The following is an 18,531-nucleotide window of genomic DNA, read 5'->3' on the forward strand; positions in this document are numbered from 1 at the left end:
AGGGGCACAAGGAGCTGCCAGAAGTTGGAAAAAGCGAGTAAGTGTCCACCCCCTGGGGGCTTCCCAAGAGGCTCAGTGCTAAAGAACCCACCTGCCAATACAAGAAACGCAGGTTTGAACCCTGGGTCAGGAAGATCCCTCGGAAAAGGAAATGGCAACCCACTCCAGTATTCTTGCCTGGGAAATCCCATGGAAAGAGGAACCTGGCGGGCTACAGTCCATGGGATGGCAAAAGAGCTGGACACAACTTAGCAACTGAACAACAACAACATCCTTCCCGGGAAACTTTGGAGAGAGTGTGGCCCTGCTGACACTTTGATTAGTTTCTAGAGTCCAGAACTGTGAAAGAATAAATTTCTGTTGTTATAAGCCCCTCAGTTTGTGGAAAGTTGCTGTAGGAAGTTAATATAGGGCATAAAATGAAGTATGTTGAGACATAATGATAAGGTTGCAGCAGTTTGGTGTTATGAAAATTCAATATTAGTATTATATTTAATAAGTCATATTATCACTTATACTTTATACATATTTGTCACTATTAGACTTATTATTATTGAAGTCTGATTATTATTTGTAGGCTTGTTTATTATTACTATCCGAATCAAGCAGAATTTGAACTAGGCCAAGAAGTTAGTGGTAAAGAGGGTAGGCTTAGCAGTCAAACAGAGCTGGATTGAAATATATACCCCAGCTTTGGGTATATATTAGTAGTATGATCTCAGTCAAGTGATTTTTGCCTCTTAGAGATTGTCCTCTTCAGTAAACTGAGGCTACCAAACCCTCTTCATCAGATTATTGTGAGACTGAGATTCTTCATTTAAAAACACTTAGCCCAGGAACTTCCCTAGTGGTCCAGTGGCTAAGATTCCACACACCGAATGCAGGGGTCCTGGATTCAATCCCTGGTTAGGGAATTAGATTCCACATGCTGCAACTAAGAGATCTCCAGTGCCACAATGGAGATGGAAGATCCTCTGTGTCTCAACTAAGACGCACCACAGCCAAATAATTTAAAATACATAAATTATTTAAAATACATAAAAGCACTTAGCCCAGTGCCTGGAACATAGTAACATCTCAATAAATGCCAATCGACTCATGACCAAAGCACATAGTAGGTCTACCCTACCTAAAGTTGCCTCAATTAATCTCTCTTCCACGACCTTGATGATTCCTTTCATTGTACCACCAGTAATCATCAACTTTTTTTCTTCACTGGCTCTATTCCCAGCAGAATGTAGAATGTGAGCCCCATTAGACAGGTGCAGAGTCTCATTTATGGCTGGATATCCAGGATCTAGCACAGAGCCTAGTATGTACTGGTGAAATGGTTGGATGAATGAATGAATGGTGAACCCCTTGTCTTGTAAATATTAAATGAAGACACATTGAATCATTACATTTCCTTTTATTCCATCTGTAGCCCCAAATAATTGCATCAGAATTCTTATGCATCCTCCTTACCATCAACAATTTTTCCCGCCTACTGCTTTAAGCCCCTTTGGTAGGAATCCAGCCTCCCTAATAATGTAAAACATGGGTATCCTGGGATCTTCAAAAGCATGGGGCTGAATCCTTGCTGGAGCTAATGGACTGTAGGACATCAGCCCTATGCCTGGCACATAGTAAGGGAGTTTCCCCCTCCTCCCGCTTGCTCTGTTTATCATTTATTCCAGGGTTCGGGTGGTAGAGGAGACAAAGGGGCTGAGTTGAGGGATGGCTGGGAACAATTTGGGGAGTTATAAAATCTTTGTGAATATCTTCCTTTTTCTTGGAGTTGGATTAGATTGGCACACTGCCTGCTTCCAGTGGTACCACCAAAAAGGACTTAGCAAGACCAACAGAATTCTCTGAAGATTCTGCATCTCAAGCAATCCCAGCCTCCTCTGTATTCCCCAGGTCCCTAGGAGACACTGTGATTGTGAGTGGGGATTATTAGGGTATCAGAGAGGGCCACTGCCCCAATAAGAAGATGCTCTGAACTGGAGGCTTGTCAGTTACCTCTGCAAGAGGTGAATAGACATCCTTGATCCTCATCACATTTTAATTCTTGGCCCTCTGTGGGAAGGGTGACCTTCAGGTATAGCTCTAAAACCAAGGAGGCCCCTAACAATTAAGCAGGAAGAAGGGCTGGCCAGCTATCCCATCTGATACCCTGAGATCCCAGGAGAATGATCCATTCTTCCTAGATCTCCTCCAGGCCCCTCATTGCTGAGCATAAAAGCTCCACCTGGCTCCTGGGGTCTCTGGAGAATTCAGGCATGAAGCTGTCTTATTGGGAAGGTGGTTCTGACCTGCCCTGAGCTTGTCCCAGGCCTCCTGTCTCCTGCCCCCTGCCCACCTTGCATCCCTCACAGGGCCTGACTGCCCAACAGACTGTGATCAGGTCATGCAGACAGGCATGACCAGGCTGCCTTCCAGAGGTCAGTACCAACACTTCAGTGTCCAGGCCTCTAGGGCTGGTTCAAGTCAGATGAGAGGATCAAGGCCACTCTTCCTCCTCCGGGGAGTGAAATGACTTCTGACTTGGCTTATTTCACACTGTGAAAGTGATCACATCAGTGATCAGAGCTCATCAGGCCAGGACAGCTCTCTGGAATCTAGCCCCGGGGTGGTTTTCACATCAGCCTCTGTCTCAGTGACTGAGGACCTGGGGATCTCTCCTTTTCCTTCTGGCCCGAGGCCCCTCACGCACTTCTTCCAGTGGGCCAGACGGTGGTGGGCAGAGGACCGGATCTCCCCACTCCGCAGGGCATAGATAATGGGGTTGACCATGGAGTTGACAAGGCAGAGCAAGGAGCAGAAGGCAAACACCTTCTTGACCTGTTCGCTTAGCCTGGCAGCCAGGCTGTAGACCATGAGGGCCAGTACCGGGAACCAGAATATGAACAGCACAGCCAGGAGCATCCCCAGGGTCTTGGCCAACCGCACATCCAACCTCATCCGGGCCGTTCCAGACAGGTGTCTGTCCCGGTGCTCAGCCAAGCTGGCTACGTGCTGATGGGCCTTCCACAGGACATGCGTGTAGGTGTAGATGATGCCCGAGAAGAGGACGGCAATGAACAGGAGCCAGCTCAGCAGATAGTCATTGGGGATCAGGGGGAAAAGCTCAGAGCAGGGCCTGGGACAGCAGGTCCATCCCATGAGGGGCAGGTAGGACACCAGTGCGGCGAGCACCCACATGATGCCCAGGGTCACCAGTGCCCTCCTACGGGTGAGTAGAGCTTTGTAGGTAGGCGGGTAGCTCAGACAGAGGTAGCGGTCGATGGCAGTCAGCAGCAGGCTGCCTAGGGAGGCCGTGAAGGTCAGAGTCACGCTGCCGATCTTCAGCAGGAAGACAGCTTTGGAATCCACGCCATCGAAGACATGGAAATGTATAAAGCTGGAGGCAAAGACCACACTGGCCAGAAAATCGGCCCCAGCCAAGCTGCCAATGAACAGGTAGGAGGGCTTCTTGCGGAGCCGGTGTGAGGACGCGATGAGGTAGAGAACAACCAGGTTCTCCAGGGCACTCAGCAGGCCCAGGAGGGTGCACAGCACTGCGATAGCGATCTTTTGGGGACCGCTCAGGATCATGTACTCCTTCATGGGGTTGAAATTCAAGCCATCGATGGAGCCATTGGGTGCCCTTATCTGCAGGCATACATCCATGGGGCGGGTCCCTGGGCTTCTGCTGGGCTTGCCAAGAAGTCTTTGCTGTAGCACAAGAAGAAGACATGAGCCTTTTTTAATCAGTGCAATGACCTCCCACGATCACTGACTCTAGCCAAACTCTTCACCCGTGTGTCTCGATCATATTTGCTGCTCTCTGCAGCATCCCTAGTGTCTCAGACCGTAAAGAATCTGCCCGCTGGAGAAGGAAGTGGCAACCCACTCCAGTATTCTTGCCTGGAAAAGTTCATGGACAGAGGAGTCTGGCGGGCTGCAGTCCATGGGGTTACATGACTGAGCATGTGTGCACGAGGGTGGAGGGAGATGGGTTGGTAGCAATAAAGTGGTAGAACTAAAAAAAAAAAAGAATCTGCCCATGATGTGGGACACCTAGGTTCCATCCCTGGGTGGGGAAGATCCCTGGAGAAGAGCAAGGCAACCCACTCCAGTATTCTTGCCTGGAGAATCCCATGGACGGAGGCGCCTGGCAGGCTACAGTCCACGGGGATGCAAAGAGTCGGACACGACTTTGTGGCCCACACTTTCACTTTGTCACTTTCTCTCTATTTTACCCTTTCTCCATCCTAGTGAGACGTACTAGGATGTACTGGTTGCCTTAGGAGAGGGATGTGGGAATTCAAGAAGTTGAAAAAGTGAAGTCACTCAGTCATGTATGACTCTTTGCGACCCCATGGACTGTAACCTACCAGACTCCTGTCCATGAGATTTTCCAGGCCAGGGTATTCCAGGCAAGGTTGCCATTGCCTTCTCCAGGGGCTCTTCCCCACCCAGGGATCAAACCCAGGTCTCCCGCATTGCAGGCAGACGCTTTACTGTCTGAGCCAGCAGGAAAGTACATCAAGAAGCCAAGGTGGCCTGCAAACCATATGATCTCATGTATATGTGGAACTAAAAAAAAACCCCAAACTAATTCAAAGATACAGAGACTAGCTTGGTGGTTGCCAGAGGCAGGGATTGGTGGGAGAGTGGTGTGGATGAAATGCCTGAAGGTAGTCAAAGGTACAAGCTTTCAATTATAAAAAGGTCTTGGGGATAGTTACTAATACTGTATTTGAAAGTTGCTAAGAGAATAGATCTTGAAATTGCTCATCATAAGAAAAAAATTGCAACTGTGTAATAATGGATGTTAATGATTTATTATGGTGATCATTTCCTAATACGTACAAATATCAAATCATTATGTTGTACACCTGGAAATAGTATTATGTCACATGAGAATTATACCTCAATAAAGTAAAATAAGAAATAAAATTGACCTGCAAGCTTTTTGGCTTTACGCAAAAAACTACGCTAAAGACTTCATTTTGAAAGTATGGAACTCTTCTAAGGGTCAGAAACTGAAAGGAGGGCTTCCCTGGTGGCTCAGTGGTAAAGAACCCGCCTGCCAATGCCGGAGACACGGATTCAATCCCTGATCTGGGAAGATAGAGGTATGCTGGGGAGTAGCTAAGTCTATGGTCCACAACTAGAGCCTGTGCTCTATCTAGAGCCTGTGAGCTATAGCTGCTGAGGCCTGCAGGCCCTAGAGCCCATGCTCCCAGCAAGAGAAGCCGCCGCAATGAAAAGCCCATGCACTGAAACGAGCGAGTAGCCCCGCTCTCCACAACTAGAGAAAAGCCTGCAGAGCAAAGAAGACCCAGAAGAACCAAAAATAAATAAAGTTATATTTTAAAAAATTAAAAGGAAATCAAAACCAAGAAAAAGAATGGAATCCAGAGTGATAAAGTGGAGGGTTTTTTGCATTTGTGTTTTATTTTGTTTTGTTTGCCAGTTTTGATAAGTAAGATGCTGAGGGTTTAACAACATTTTAGGGATGGCTAGACAAGACTTGGGTTTCACACCAGTAGAAATGCCAGATAAAATATAGGAGTCCAGATAAATCTGAATGTCAGATAATGAATCATCTTTAGTATAAGTATGTCCTAAGTATTGAGAAAAACAAACAGGACACCCGAATATTGTAGGGACATTATTAGAAGGCAAACTTTGAATTTCTCTAGAGGGATATACTCTCTTATCCAGGTCACACAAGATTTCCTCATATAAAGGCCCAAGGAATTTGAGCTCATGATGCAGAATTACAAAATGCACAAATAAATATGAAGAAGAGTTAGCAGAAATGTCACACGATAGAATTAGACTTCCAAGAACTTCATATAACTCTTTGGTTTATGTTATAGAATATATATATAAGCTTTTTCTCTTTCTTGCAGCACAAGATCTTAGTTCTTGGACCAGGGATCGAACCCATACCTCCTGCACCGGAAGCATGGAATCTTAACCACTAGACTTCCAGGGAAATCTGAATATGTTTAATATGATTAAACAATAAGGAATCAAAACCATGATTACTTAATGAAAGGCTAGGCAGATTTGAAGAAGAATCAAGTAGAATTTCTGGAAGTGAAAAATGAAGTCACTGAAAACGGAAAGCCTTAAGAGGAGGTGAAAGAGCAGAAGAGATGAGCCAGCCAAAAAGCTCTGGTCTAGAAAGTGGATCTGAGGACATTTCTCAAAAGGCTGCACAAGGAGACAGATGGGAAATATGGAAGAATGGTTAGGAGACAGGAAGGAGCGAAAGGAAAGTTTAAAATATATCTAATTGGAGTTTCAGAATAGAAGAATAGAAATTGGTGGAGGACATTGGAAAGGTCATAGTCAAAGAGATGCTAGTGGAGAATTGCCCAAAATTCTCCTGGACAGTGAACTTCGAGCAGGTTTTTTTTACTGTAGTTGATTTACAATGTTGTGTTAGTTCCAGGTGTACAACAAAGTGATGAAGTGTATGTGTGTGTGTGTGTGTGTGTGTGTGTATAATTTTTTTCCAAATTCTTTTCCATTATAGGTTATTATAGAATATTGAATATACCTCCCTATGCTATGCAATGAAAAAAGAAAAAAAAAGTGCCAGTTGCTCAGTCCTATCCTGATTCTTTGTGACCCCATGGACTGTATGTAGCCTGCCAGGTTCCTCTGTCCATGGAATTCTCCAGGCAAGAATTCTGGACTGGGTTGCCATGCCCTTCTCCAGGAATTAAATGAATAAAAGTCAATAGTCTTTTATAATAAAACTTCAGAATACCAAAGACAAAGAGAAAAAAAATTAAAAACAATCAGGGATAAAAAAACACAATACCTGCAAAGGAATCACAATGAAATTTAAAAGCAGATTGGCCAGGAGCAATAATGATAGCCAGAAGGTAGATGGCAAAAAGCTAGCTGTCACTCAAAATAATACAAACAGAGTTATTCACTAACAGACCTTCACTGAAGGAAGTCTAAAGGATATGCCATAAGAAGAAGGAAATTCTCCATAGAGGGAAGGACAGAAAGGCAAGAAGGAATTGTGAACAAATAAGTGGATAAATGTATGAGTAAATAAAAACAAATGTCTGTATAAAGCAATAATAATATAATAATAATAGTGACTGAGACCGATTTGGGGGGTATAAAAACAGAGTGTAAGTAAAATTGTGAATGACAGTAACATAAGCCGAGAGAGAGGAATAGAGTTGAAACTTTATTTAGGAAGTGAGTAACGGTATTGAACTGTGGTGCTGGAGAAGACTCTTGAGAGTCTGTTGAACTGCAAGGAGATCCAACCAGTCAATTTCCTTCCTAAAGGAAATCAATTCTGAATATTCATTATAAGGACTGGAGCTGAAGCTGAAACTCCAATACTTTGGCCACCTGATGCGAAGAGCCAACTCACTGGAAAAGACACTGATGATGGGAAAGATTGAAGGCAGGAGGAGAAGGGGACTACAGAGGACAAGGTGGTCAGATGGCATCACTGACTCAATGGACATGAATTTGAGCAAGCTTCGGGGGATGGCAAAGGACAGAGGAGCCTGGCATGCTGCAGTCCTTGGGGTCGCAAAGAGGCGGACACGACTGAGTGACTGAACAACAGCAAATGGAAATGATCTAATTTAGACTTTTAAAAATCAGGCATCAGGACTTCACTGGTGGTTCAGTGGTTAAGACTTCACCTTCCAATGAAGGGGGGCAGGTTCAGTCCCTTGTTGGGAAGCTAAGATCCCACAGGCTTCATGGGCCAAAAGGTCAGACATAAACAATAGAAGCAACATTGTAACAAATTCAATAAAGACTTTTTAAATGGTCCAATAAACTTTAAAAAAAATCAGGCATCATCATGGCAACTAAAAATGGGCACTTGGCAAGATCACTGCCAAAGAATGAACAACAAGGGCATTTGCCATCTGCCTCTACGACTGAACCCCTGCTGCTCTAGCTGGTGACCTCCAACCACCCCTGAGGGAGCTCAGGGCGGAGTGAGGCGCTCTGTGCTCCAGGCAATCTGGTGGGACAGGTCTTTAGATAGTTGGATGTTTTTAGGAATGGATTTTATGATCTCAATCCTTGCATCTCCTCATATCTAGAGAAGCACTAAATCCCTTCATGGTGACATCAGATAGATCCTCATAGCTAACAAAAATCCTTTTGCAAAATGAGTGCTTCATGGTATTGAACTCCTCCTTCTCTAGAACCTAACTTGGCTTTGCATCTAGCAATGTCTCAGCTGTTAGTTTGGGCTTCCCTGGTGGCTCAGAGGTTAAAGCGTCTGCCTCCAATGCAGGAGACCTGGGTTCGATCCCCGAGGCCGGAAGATTCCCCTGGAGAAGGAAATGGCAACCCACTCCAGTATTCTTGCCTGGAGAATCCCATGGACCGAGGAGCCTGGTAGGCTAGAGTCCATGGGGTCGCAAAGAGTCGGACACGACTGAGCGACTTCACTTTCACTTTCTCCAAAACCTTATGTATTGACTTTCCCCCACTGCCGCTTTGGAGAAGTCTCTCAGAGCTATCTGAGATGCTGCCTCCCTGCAGTCCTCATTTTGTCCCAAATAAAACTTAACTCGCAACTCTCAAGTTGTATGTCTTTTTGAGTCAACAGTTATGGCGACCACGAAGCGACCCAGAGTGGACTTCCTTCCTTCGACTGGACTCCACCAGGAACCAGAGCTTTGGTACCAGCAGTGGCCCGTTGCGTCCATCCGCCTCCTCAGGGAGTGCAGACGAATTTGGGTAAGTCTCTACTAGTTCTCAAATCTCCTGTATTGGTTGAGATTCTGAGTTTTATTTGGCGGTGGAGGAGGTTACCTGCCCCCTTCCAGTAGGAAAGATACTGGCAGGGGTCCCAGGTGGAACATCCGGGGCATATCCACTCATGTTCTAGACACGAGTGGGGCTTGGTTGAAAGATACCGAGAAATCCCCACCCAGGCAAAAGATACCGGGTTGGGGGCTGGCTGAAACATGCCGGGGGAATTACCCACCCAGTGGAAAGGTACTGCGTAGGGGGGCTCAACTGGGGAAAAAACCCAGGAACACCTAGGACTCAGCTGAAAGACGCTGAGGTTGCCCCATTGTAGGGGACTGAATGGTCTTAGCTAAGTGGTTAAGTAAGAGGCTGATCTGACACTTTTCCTCAGTTCACTGCCACTATAGAATTTGTCAGGATAAAAGTGAGGAGACCATATGAGAGCTTTTCTCCGAAGAAAAGGGACAAGACTCCTCCCGGCCAGTTTCAGTTTTCTCAGGTGACTGAGAAATTTACGGGAGTGGTGGAGGCCTAGTCTTCATACTGTGCAGTGGTCCCATAGGGAAATCCACTCGTTAATTAAAATACTTGCTCATCTGGGGGGTCACACATAAGAACTGGCCATTCAGTGACCTGAGCAGCCACGGTGGTCTCAGATTGCTGGAGGCAGAATCTGAGACACGTAAGAGGAGCTGAAACGACTCTGGGGTGACTCCTGGAGGAGTTAAGCTTACAAGCAGCACATGGGCCCACTATCCAAGTTCGCTAGTGATTTTTATCCCTGACAAATTCAGCTTAAAATGGGAAACTGAATCTCTCAAAAACAGAAACAGAGGGGGTGTTAGAAAACCAGCCTCTGACTAACACTCCAGCCAGATTCATGTACAATACCTATGGAGCTCATACTTGCAAGTTCCTAGTTAATTAAAAAAATTATACTAAAAGAGATCTCAACCTAAAATGGCCAAATTGGGGTTCTTTTAATATTTCAAAATTGATATTTTTGCATGCACAATTAGAAAAAGCCGGCCATGCTTACTTCGACTGGTATCTAGGAGCGTCTAAAAGAGGAAATGATAGAGTAACTTCTTCACAGGAAACCAACAAGAAATTGCTTGAAACTATCAGAACTGAAAAAGGCTGCTAGCACTGACTCTGCCAGGTCGCAGGTCTAGTGTAACTGGGAAGTCACGTTTGGCATTTATGCCATTTGGCTCTTGATTTCTGGGCATCTCTTTGCCTTTTGTTTCAGAGTGTGACTCCTGGCTGGTGAAGTTCTGGTTTGGTTTGGTTTGAGTACGCAGACATGTGGTACATACTGCTCGAGCTAATACGGGAATTGCTCACTCTAAGGTTCCACACTCCCCCTGGGAACCCCTTGGAAAGAGAAAATTTTTTTGACTAGTCAATCTATAGCTATAACAAGAAAAATGTCCTAAAAATATTAGATCTTTACTGACAATAGGATAGGAAAATGAACTAAGGTTCCCTTATGTCCAGGACTTCCTCCTGTAATCAACAGCCTGGGGCTGATCAAACTAAGACCCCCACTTCCCTAGAGGGACAATCCCTGCTGAGACCAATCTGCACTTGTTATAAGGGCCAATTTGAGCACTATCTGGTCTAAATTCTGGCTATAAAACTATGATCACAGAAAAATACTATTTTTGACAATGTGGTTACAATATTCTTTAGACTCCGGAGAAACTTGAGGAAAAAAGTTATCTTTTTAAGAATTCTTGCCCTAAGGAAATAACTCCTCCTATACCTTTAGACCAGGGCTCTCTGGATCACTCTAGACCATCTCTAATTTCTGAAACCAAAAGGGGAAAAAAAATGGGAACAAAGCCTTTTAAAATCTTATTCCAACCATTTTTTTTAAAACTAATATTCATAACTGAGTTTGGGAATTAAGCAGAATATTTTCATTGTACGTAGGTTTAATATAAGTTAAATATTACTATATCCGTTACAAGTTTGTCAGCAAGGAAATTACCTTGAGTGAAGAAACTTCTAAAAAGATGTTAAGAATAATTATTCTTTAGGAATGTCTGTCTAAAAGTCTCTCCAGATTGGGGTAACTTGAACTTCTAAGGGTTGTGCTAAATTAAGTGTTGGAAGTGTACTGAATAGCTAAGTCATTTCCAAATAAAATAAGATTTTGAAACATTTACAACTGAACACTAATTTCCTCTTACAGGGAAACTAAAGAGTTCTGGGATTAAAAATGAATGATGTTTGGGGCCATCCTAAAATGTTCTCTCTAAGAAAGCAAAGGTTTTAGAAATTATCACTGGTATTTATGCTCACCAATCTATAAAATGCTAATATAAAAATCAGTTCTTGGTTGCTTAAGGGAAGTAGGAAGTGCATTTTCAGTAAAGAAGGTATGAGGAATGGAATTGCATTTTGTGAAGGGAAAAGGAAGTAAGTCTGACTTACAGGTGGCTTTTTAGGATGGAAGAACACAGTAATGGATACAGGAAGTGATAAGGTTTGTGAAAAGTGAGCCATGAAGAAAGAGTTTTGTACATAATCAGGACTAAGTTTTTCTTTCTCTCTTAAATGATCTGTTCTAAAATCTTTTATCGTTACTTTGACTAAATGACAAGCTATTGTTTCACAATGAAAATTCTATCTGACTGAGTTCTAAACCTTTTTGTTGACAAAACTTCCTAAATCATTCTAATGAAAAAGATTTCTAGCTAACTTCTGGATTCTTCAGAGGGCCCCTGAAACATCCCAAAGAGAGATATTACACTAATTTGGCTCATTTTGTATACAGAATTACATGGGGGAATGTTTTCAAGTGAGTAATAAGTCTCAGGTTATATTGTGTGGTAAATATTACTAATATAGATATCCTAGAAACTGTATGGAGTTCCTAAAATTCTGATATGTTTGGGTAAAATGTTATCAGGCATAATTCTAGCTACTATCTCTATATTGTCATAGCATTAACCAAGTTTTGCTTCTTCAAGAAGATTTATAAAAAGGACTTTTGAATAAATACCAGTTTCTGAACTGAGTAAGGATTCTAATAGAAAACCTGCTGACTTCACAAAAGGACTGAATGAACTGGTAAATATGCTTATAACTTTTATGGTTTCTATCTGAAAAATTACTGATTTGAATCTGTGTTTTCCAGGTGTAAAAAAAAAAAATTTCCCTCAAACTAATTATGGCAGTAATTTGGTAAAATTATATTTTATAAACAAATTGAAACATTTATCTTTTCTCTCTGTCTGAACCCTCCAGAGATTGGAAGCTCTTAGTTTCCAGTAACTTTATCAGATAAGTTAGGAAGGTTATCTCAATAACAGGTACAGAAATCTCAAGGAATTTACTTAGATCTGTTAGGCAAAATCTGTGATAAGACTTTGGCATGACTTTCCTAGTCCTGAAAGATTTTATTTTAAAAGTTCAGTCTGAGACTATGAAAGTCTCAGCAAAGCAAAAAAGTCTATGATTAATTTTGGTTATATAAATCATGCCAAGTTTATTGAGACCAGACCTGTGTTACAAACAGGTCTTAATTAGGTTATATTTGGTAAAAATGATGGTGATTTTAGGGAGAAGGGGCTTCCATGGTGGCTCAGATGGTAAAGTGTCTGCCTGCAATGTGGGAGACCCAGGTTCAATCCCTGGATTGGGAAGATCCCCTGGAGAAGGAAATGGCAACCCACTCCAGTACTCTTGCCTGAAAAATTTCATGGACAGAGGAGCCTGGCTACAGTCCTTGGGATCACAGAGTCGGACACGACTGAGTGACTTCACTTTCTTTCTTTAGGGAGAAGGAGATGTTTCAATGAATGTTAAATCCCCGTTTGTTAATGGAGGTCTGTATCTACTAAGACTCATTTCCTGGATAGTTCTTTGCTGTTAGGGTATAGTAATGTAAAATTTAATTGAATTATTGAAGGACACTCTAGGGCTGTTTCTGAAGCTTATCTCAGTAAGTAATCTGTCTTTGGATGAAGATCAGATGCCTCACACATGACCTGCAAACAAGACTGGAAGAAGACATAATTTAAGGTACTCTCTCTAACCTGGTTGGAAGGACCTTTCTATGAGGTACTCTTAACTAGCTCATGCCTAGGGAAATTGACTCAGATTAACTCCCACTTCCAAAGACCCTTAAGCTGGACTGGTCCATAGTAGAGGCCTGCTGACCTCAAACTCACCTTAAAACGATGCTCAAACAGAGGAAACTACACTACACCAGGACGAGAAGAAGACGACATCAGAAGCAGACAGCTTGCCCAAGATGCTGACAGTGTGACCATTTATAATGTTTTCTTGATTCCTTGGACTTATACCTATCAATCAAATGTTTTCTATCATGGACACGATTCTATGCTAGTTTAAAACTCAATCCAATTGTTGGTTTGTGGCCAATTACCTGTGCCTAGTACTTCTGGTTTACCTTGGTGGATTTCTGTTCTCTAGGGCTCTGATTGGATACCCCCTAGGAAATTTATTTTAGATAAGTGTTCAGTCCTGTTCTATCTATTCATGATATTACTAGATGGGATCCTCTCACCTGGCCAATTAATAATACCTGCTCTGATGCTGGCCATAGATTTAAGTTTTCTCTTAGGGTCATTTAAACTCAATCAAGTGATGAGCTAAGTCTCAATTAAAAATTAACTTCTCATCTATTAAAAGGAAAACTCCCACAATTATGGGGAGGATGTACATGGTTAACACCAGGTTATGGTCATTTAAGTTTAAAGGCTCCTCTATGTTGAGAATGGTTAAATCATACTAAAAATGATCAACCTGGTAATTATGAGACAAGGCTGGGTGCTTTATGAACTATGCCTGTTACTACTGTTAAAGAGAGTGATTAGTATGGAACTCAGTGGATTTGTGACACTAATTTATGGCCTTGACATCTACAGGGATGGATACGAAGGTGTAGCCTGGAATTCCTATGAATTTAAGGTCATACTTGTTAACAAATTAGAGGTAACCCCAACCAATCTATCATTGGTATGATCCCAGTGGGTCAAAGATCTGTATTCTACTAGTATGAACATTTGTCAGCTTTTGTATGTGTGTGTGTGTGTGCCTTCAACGGGGTTGGAGGATGTAATTGATCATATCTAAGCCTTAACAACTTTCATAAACTTTAAATGATAGTAATTGGGCTATTTGCCTATTGAATTCTGAGATCTCTATGATGAGAAAGGAAGTGCTACACAATGTCAAGGCCTTACAGCATCTCAGGGAGATGTCTACACTGTCATTCAAAGTGAATGCTATATTTTCATACCTGGTAAATCCTTTAATGTAACACATTTGATGACCCAAATGAAAAATCAGATTTCTGCTTTAAGAGACCCATTCCCTAGTCTTGACGATCTTAAAAAAAAAAGAAACTGGTTTGGTGTGGGAGACTCATGGCTAAAATATTTACTTTTAATTCCACTAATGTTATTAACTATACCATTTGTATTTTGCTTGTTTCACAAGATTATTATTTCTTGTATAATAAGTGTATGACTGAGCCTCCAACCTAAATGACGACTAGACTTGAAGCAGTTGATCAAATGTGTAGCTCGATATATGATCAATGATTGTAATAGTGTAACTCTAGGTATGAAAAGATGCAATGAGAGGAAATACTTTCCTGGACCATAACTAGAAGACAGGTGTCCAGAGATATTTGCCTATTAAGACCTAGTCCAGTAACAGCACATTGAATGTCTTAGCGACAAACACCTTCTTCAGAACTGGGAACGAGCCTTCCGAGCAACACGGGACAAAATGGTCATGAAATGCCCCCCAAAGTGTGGTCAGATTTATGACCACAAGGGGGCCAGGTCCACTACAGATGGTCACCTACCAAGATCACTGCCAATGAATGAAGAACAAAGGCATTTGCCACCTGCCTCCGTGGAGACTGAACCCCTGCTGCTCTAGCTGGTGACCTTCAACACCCACTGAGGGAGCTCAGGGCGGAGTGAGCCACTCTGTGCTCCAGGGAATCTGGTGGGACAGGTCTTTAGATAGTTGGATGTTTTCAGGAACAGATTTTATCAATTTTTACAATTTTAACAATTTCATCAATCCTTGTATCTCCTCATATCTAGAGAAGCACTAAATCCCTTCACGGTGACATCAGATCCTCATGACTAACACCCTTTTGTAAAATAACCAAAACCCTTTTGTAAAATGAGTACTCCATGGTACTGAACTCCCCTTTCACCAAAACCTTATATATCGACTTTTCCCCACTGCCGCTTTGGAGGAGTCTCTCAGAGCTATCTGAGATGTTGCCTCCTGGACTGTGGTCCTCATTTTCCCCAAGCAAAACTTAACTCACAATTCTCAAGCTGTACATCTTTTTTTAGTCGATACCAGCAGCGCAGGACAAAATGGTCATGAAATGGCCCCCAAAGCCTGGTCGGATTTATGACCACAAGGGGTCAGCTACAAACTGGCACTTACCAAAGGCACCGCCAACGAGTGAACAGCAAAGAAATTTGCTGTCCTCCTCTACGGAGACTGAACTTCACACTGCAGCTGTTGACTTCAGCTGAGGGAGCTCAGGGTGGAATGAGGCGCTCTGTGCTCCTGGGAATCTGGTGGGACAGGTCTTTAGATAGTTGGATGTTTTCAGGAATGAGTTTTATGATCTCCATCCTTGCATCTCCTCATATCTAGAGAAGCACTAAATTCCCTCACAGTGACATCAGATCCTCATGATTAACAAAAAGCCTTTTGTAGAATGAGTACTTCATGGTATTCAACTGCCCCTTCACCAAAACCTTATATACTGACTTTTCCCGACTGTGGCTTTGGAGCAGATTCTCAGAGCTATCTGAGACGCTGCCTCCTGGGCCGCAATCCTCATTTCCCCGCAAATAAAACTGAACTCGCAACTCTCAAGTTGTACATCTTTTTTTAGTCGACAAGCTAAACATCCAACTCATGAAATTAGACTAAAAGCAACAGCAAAAATACAGAGAAGGTGGAAGGCAGAAATAATAAGAGCAGAAACTGATGACACAGTAAAGCAACTGAAAATAAGAAGCTCTGACAAAGACCGAAACTAGTTCTTTGACAAGATCATAAAACAGACAGACCTCAGGTAAGATTCCTCAAGATAAAGAAGAGAGCCTCCGAATAAGAAAAATGTCAGGCATGAAACAAAATGGTCAATAATCCTTTGAACAGATGTTTAACCTCAATAGCATCCACAGAAAGGCAAGTTTCACTACCATCAGATCAGCCAAAAAATGAACCTGACAACATTGAGTATTGGAGAGGTGTGGAGGGCAAATGATCAGCGCTGTGATGGGGGGGAGTTGGCGCAAACACTGTGGTGAGCAGTTTCCCAAAATCTAATGAAGCTAAAGAGAGTCATTGCCCCGGATTGCACCAATTCCGCGCCTGAAAATGTTCAAGAATGTCAACTTCAGCATTTTTGAAATAGCAAAAAAATCACCACCAACCACAAAAGTCCATCAACTGGAAAATACATAGATAAATTATAGTACATGCCTACAAAGAACTACATAAAGCAGTAAAAAATGAACTAGAACTAAACACATCAACAGGGGTGAATCTTACCAACACAACTGGCACCAGAAGTCCAATCCCTTAGGAGAATGTAGAAGTTTTGTAAAGCAGACAAAGGGAACTGGAAGATAATGGCAGAGGAACGAGAGAAGTAGGAGGGAGGGCAGGATTTTTTCCGGACTAGACTAGAAATCCACACCTTCCCTGAGGCAAAGCGAAAAGCGTGTTCCTCTCTGTAGAAGTCTTGTGTATTCTTTACTGGCTGTTTTTCGGTCTCGAAACATTAAATAGTAAAACACTAAAATGTAGTTATTCTTGAAAAGAGGAAAAGTAGCTACATTAAAACACAATAGTATTTTATAAAGTTTGAATATTTTACTTAACACTCAAAACAGAATTTATTATAATTTTTTGGCACCCATTTAAATTTTGTTCCCCCAGTGAGACCCTATTTCTGGTCCTGTTAGAGGTTCTCAGGGGGTGGGAGGTGAGACGAGAGATGTCTGTGGCTCTCTGAGCAGTGGTTTCCTGGTGTGTCTGAGTGGGGAGACCTTAGCCGCATTTTCATATCTTCCCTCACAATAACCTCCAGGGTAGGTATGCTTATGCTCACTTTGTAGAGGAAGAAGACTTAGGAATGATAAACTCTTTGGGCAACCTGGACTCAATTTCCTTATTTATAAAATGCAAATAATGTTGGTAACCTCATTGTAAAGATTTAGTGAATTAATACATAAAATAGGGGACTTTGCTTGTGGCCCAGTGCTTAAGAATCTGCCTTGCAATGCAGGGGACGCAGGTTCGATTCCTGCCGAGAGGCAACTAAACCTGCGGTGCAATGAAAGATCCTGTGTGCTGAAACTAAGACCCACTGCAGGCTAGTAAATATTTTTTTTAAATACTTAGAAGAAGTATAGAAGACATCTCTATACTTTATTGAGCTGTTCCTAATTTGTAACCTGCTCAGGATGACCTCGTTATTTAAGTGTGAGAATTGGGGTTCACCGACTCAATGAACATGAGTTTGAACAGACTCCAGGAGATGCTGATGGACAGGGAAGCCTGGCATGCTGCAGTCCATGGGATCACAAAGAATCCGACACGACTGAGCGACTGAACGGAACTGGGGTTCAACTCCAATTGAACCATTGGCAACCCCAGTTGGACTCAACTGTTTGCCTAACCATTCCTCAAATAGTTCTGCTCCAAACCCACACCCCGTGCTTTGGAGTCTTAATCACTGACCCTCCAGGGAAGTCCTAGTCCTGCTTTCTACCCTCCTGTGCCCCAGGGGTTCCTTTCCCGGTTCATCTTCCTTCTGGACTCATCTTTTATCTTGTGATGTCTTCCTCGAATTATAGTCACACACCACTCTCCCAGACTTACTCTGTGTATATTATAATCTGCTCTGATTAGTCTTTTCTCCAGCCAGATTAATAACTGCACCAACCAACATGCTATGCAATTTAACTTATACAAAATACTTTTTCTCCACCACCATCTAATGTAATCCATACAACCTCTGATAGGAGAATTGTGGTTATTGTTATTGCATAGCTAATCGAGGCTCAGAGATGTTAAAGTACTTGAAGGAGGACAGTTTGTCGAGGTTAGAGACTGAGCGTTATTTCTGGGTCTTCAGCGCCTTACACAATGCCTGCTACGTGGACGATGCTCAAAAACTTCTTAATGAATGCAACCCATTTGGATGGAAAGGGGCTGTCTCCAACGCAGTAGATCCCAAGTAAGAGTGTGAAGGGAAAGGGGAGCACATTGCGGAGGTTCTAATCCTAGCCCGGTGACCCTATTCAAGATCCTAATGCCTCTGTTTTCCCATTTCTCATCTGTAAAATGGGTTTTTGTGAGGATCTAAGTAAATTAATAAAACATATGGAAGTGCTTATTATTATTATTATTATTATTATTATGTTCAAATGGGATAAGTCAACCTGCTTGGTGAAGTTGTTAAGAATGATGTGCCTGGTGCATTGTAAGAGCTTAATGAGTGGCAGCTCTTATAACCCAGTGTTTGGGTTTGTTTGTTTGTTTTTTAATTTTTTAGAGAGCAGAATGCTCTTTACCCTCAAAGGAACCCTTTTCATAAGTCAGGTAAAAGCTGACTTCATGTTACCTATGTCCTCTCTTCCAGGCAGCCCAGATTCCTCTGTGGAGCCCTCAGGCTCCAAGGAACAGATAGAAAATCTCTCATTCAATACACCTCTATCATTTTACCATCAAGGAAACAGTCTAGGGTGGGGATACAAT

The 18,531-nt window shown here is 42.6% G+C and overlaps 1 protein-coding gene and 1 non-coding gene across 6 annotated transcripts in view; one reads left to right on the plus strand and one right to left on the minus strand.

The window, feature by feature from the left end:
- Nucleotides 1–1,392: 1,392 nt before the first annotated feature.
- The window catches only part of CNR2 (cannabinoid receptor 2), a 33,633-nt gene continuing 16,494 nt past the window's right edge, over nucleotides 1,393–18,531 (minus strand). For 4 of the 5 annotated variants that reach the window (XM_020874527.2, XM_070458913.1, XM_070458914.1 and 1 more), the window contains one exon: nucleotides 1,393–3,696. In XM_020874527.2, the coding sequence (XP_020730186.2) occupies nucleotides 2,566–3,651 (1,086 nt within the window). In that variant the 5' untranslated portion in view covers nucleotides 3,652–3,696 and the 3' untranslated portion in view covers nucleotides 1,393–2,565. Of the gene's footprint in view, nucleotides 3,697–15,192; nucleotides 18,530–18,531 lie in introns of those variants that run through there. The other variant, XM_070458915.1, reaches the window with a different exon arrangement.
- On the plus strand, nucleotides 8,229–8,304 carry TRNAW-CCA (transfer RNA tryptophan (anticodon CCA)). Its single transcript has one exon. It is a non-coding gene; the product is annotated as a tRNA-Trp (tRNA).

The sequence above is a fragment of the Odocoileus virginianus genome, chromosome 30 (assembly GCF_023699985.2).
Source record: "Odocoileus virginianus isolate 20LAN1187 ecotype Illinois chromosome 30, Ovbor_1.2, whole genome shotgun sequence".
NCBI classification, from domain to species: domain Eukaryota; kingdom Metazoa; phylum Chordata; class Mammalia; order Artiodactyla; family Cervidae; genus Odocoileus; species Odocoileus virginianus.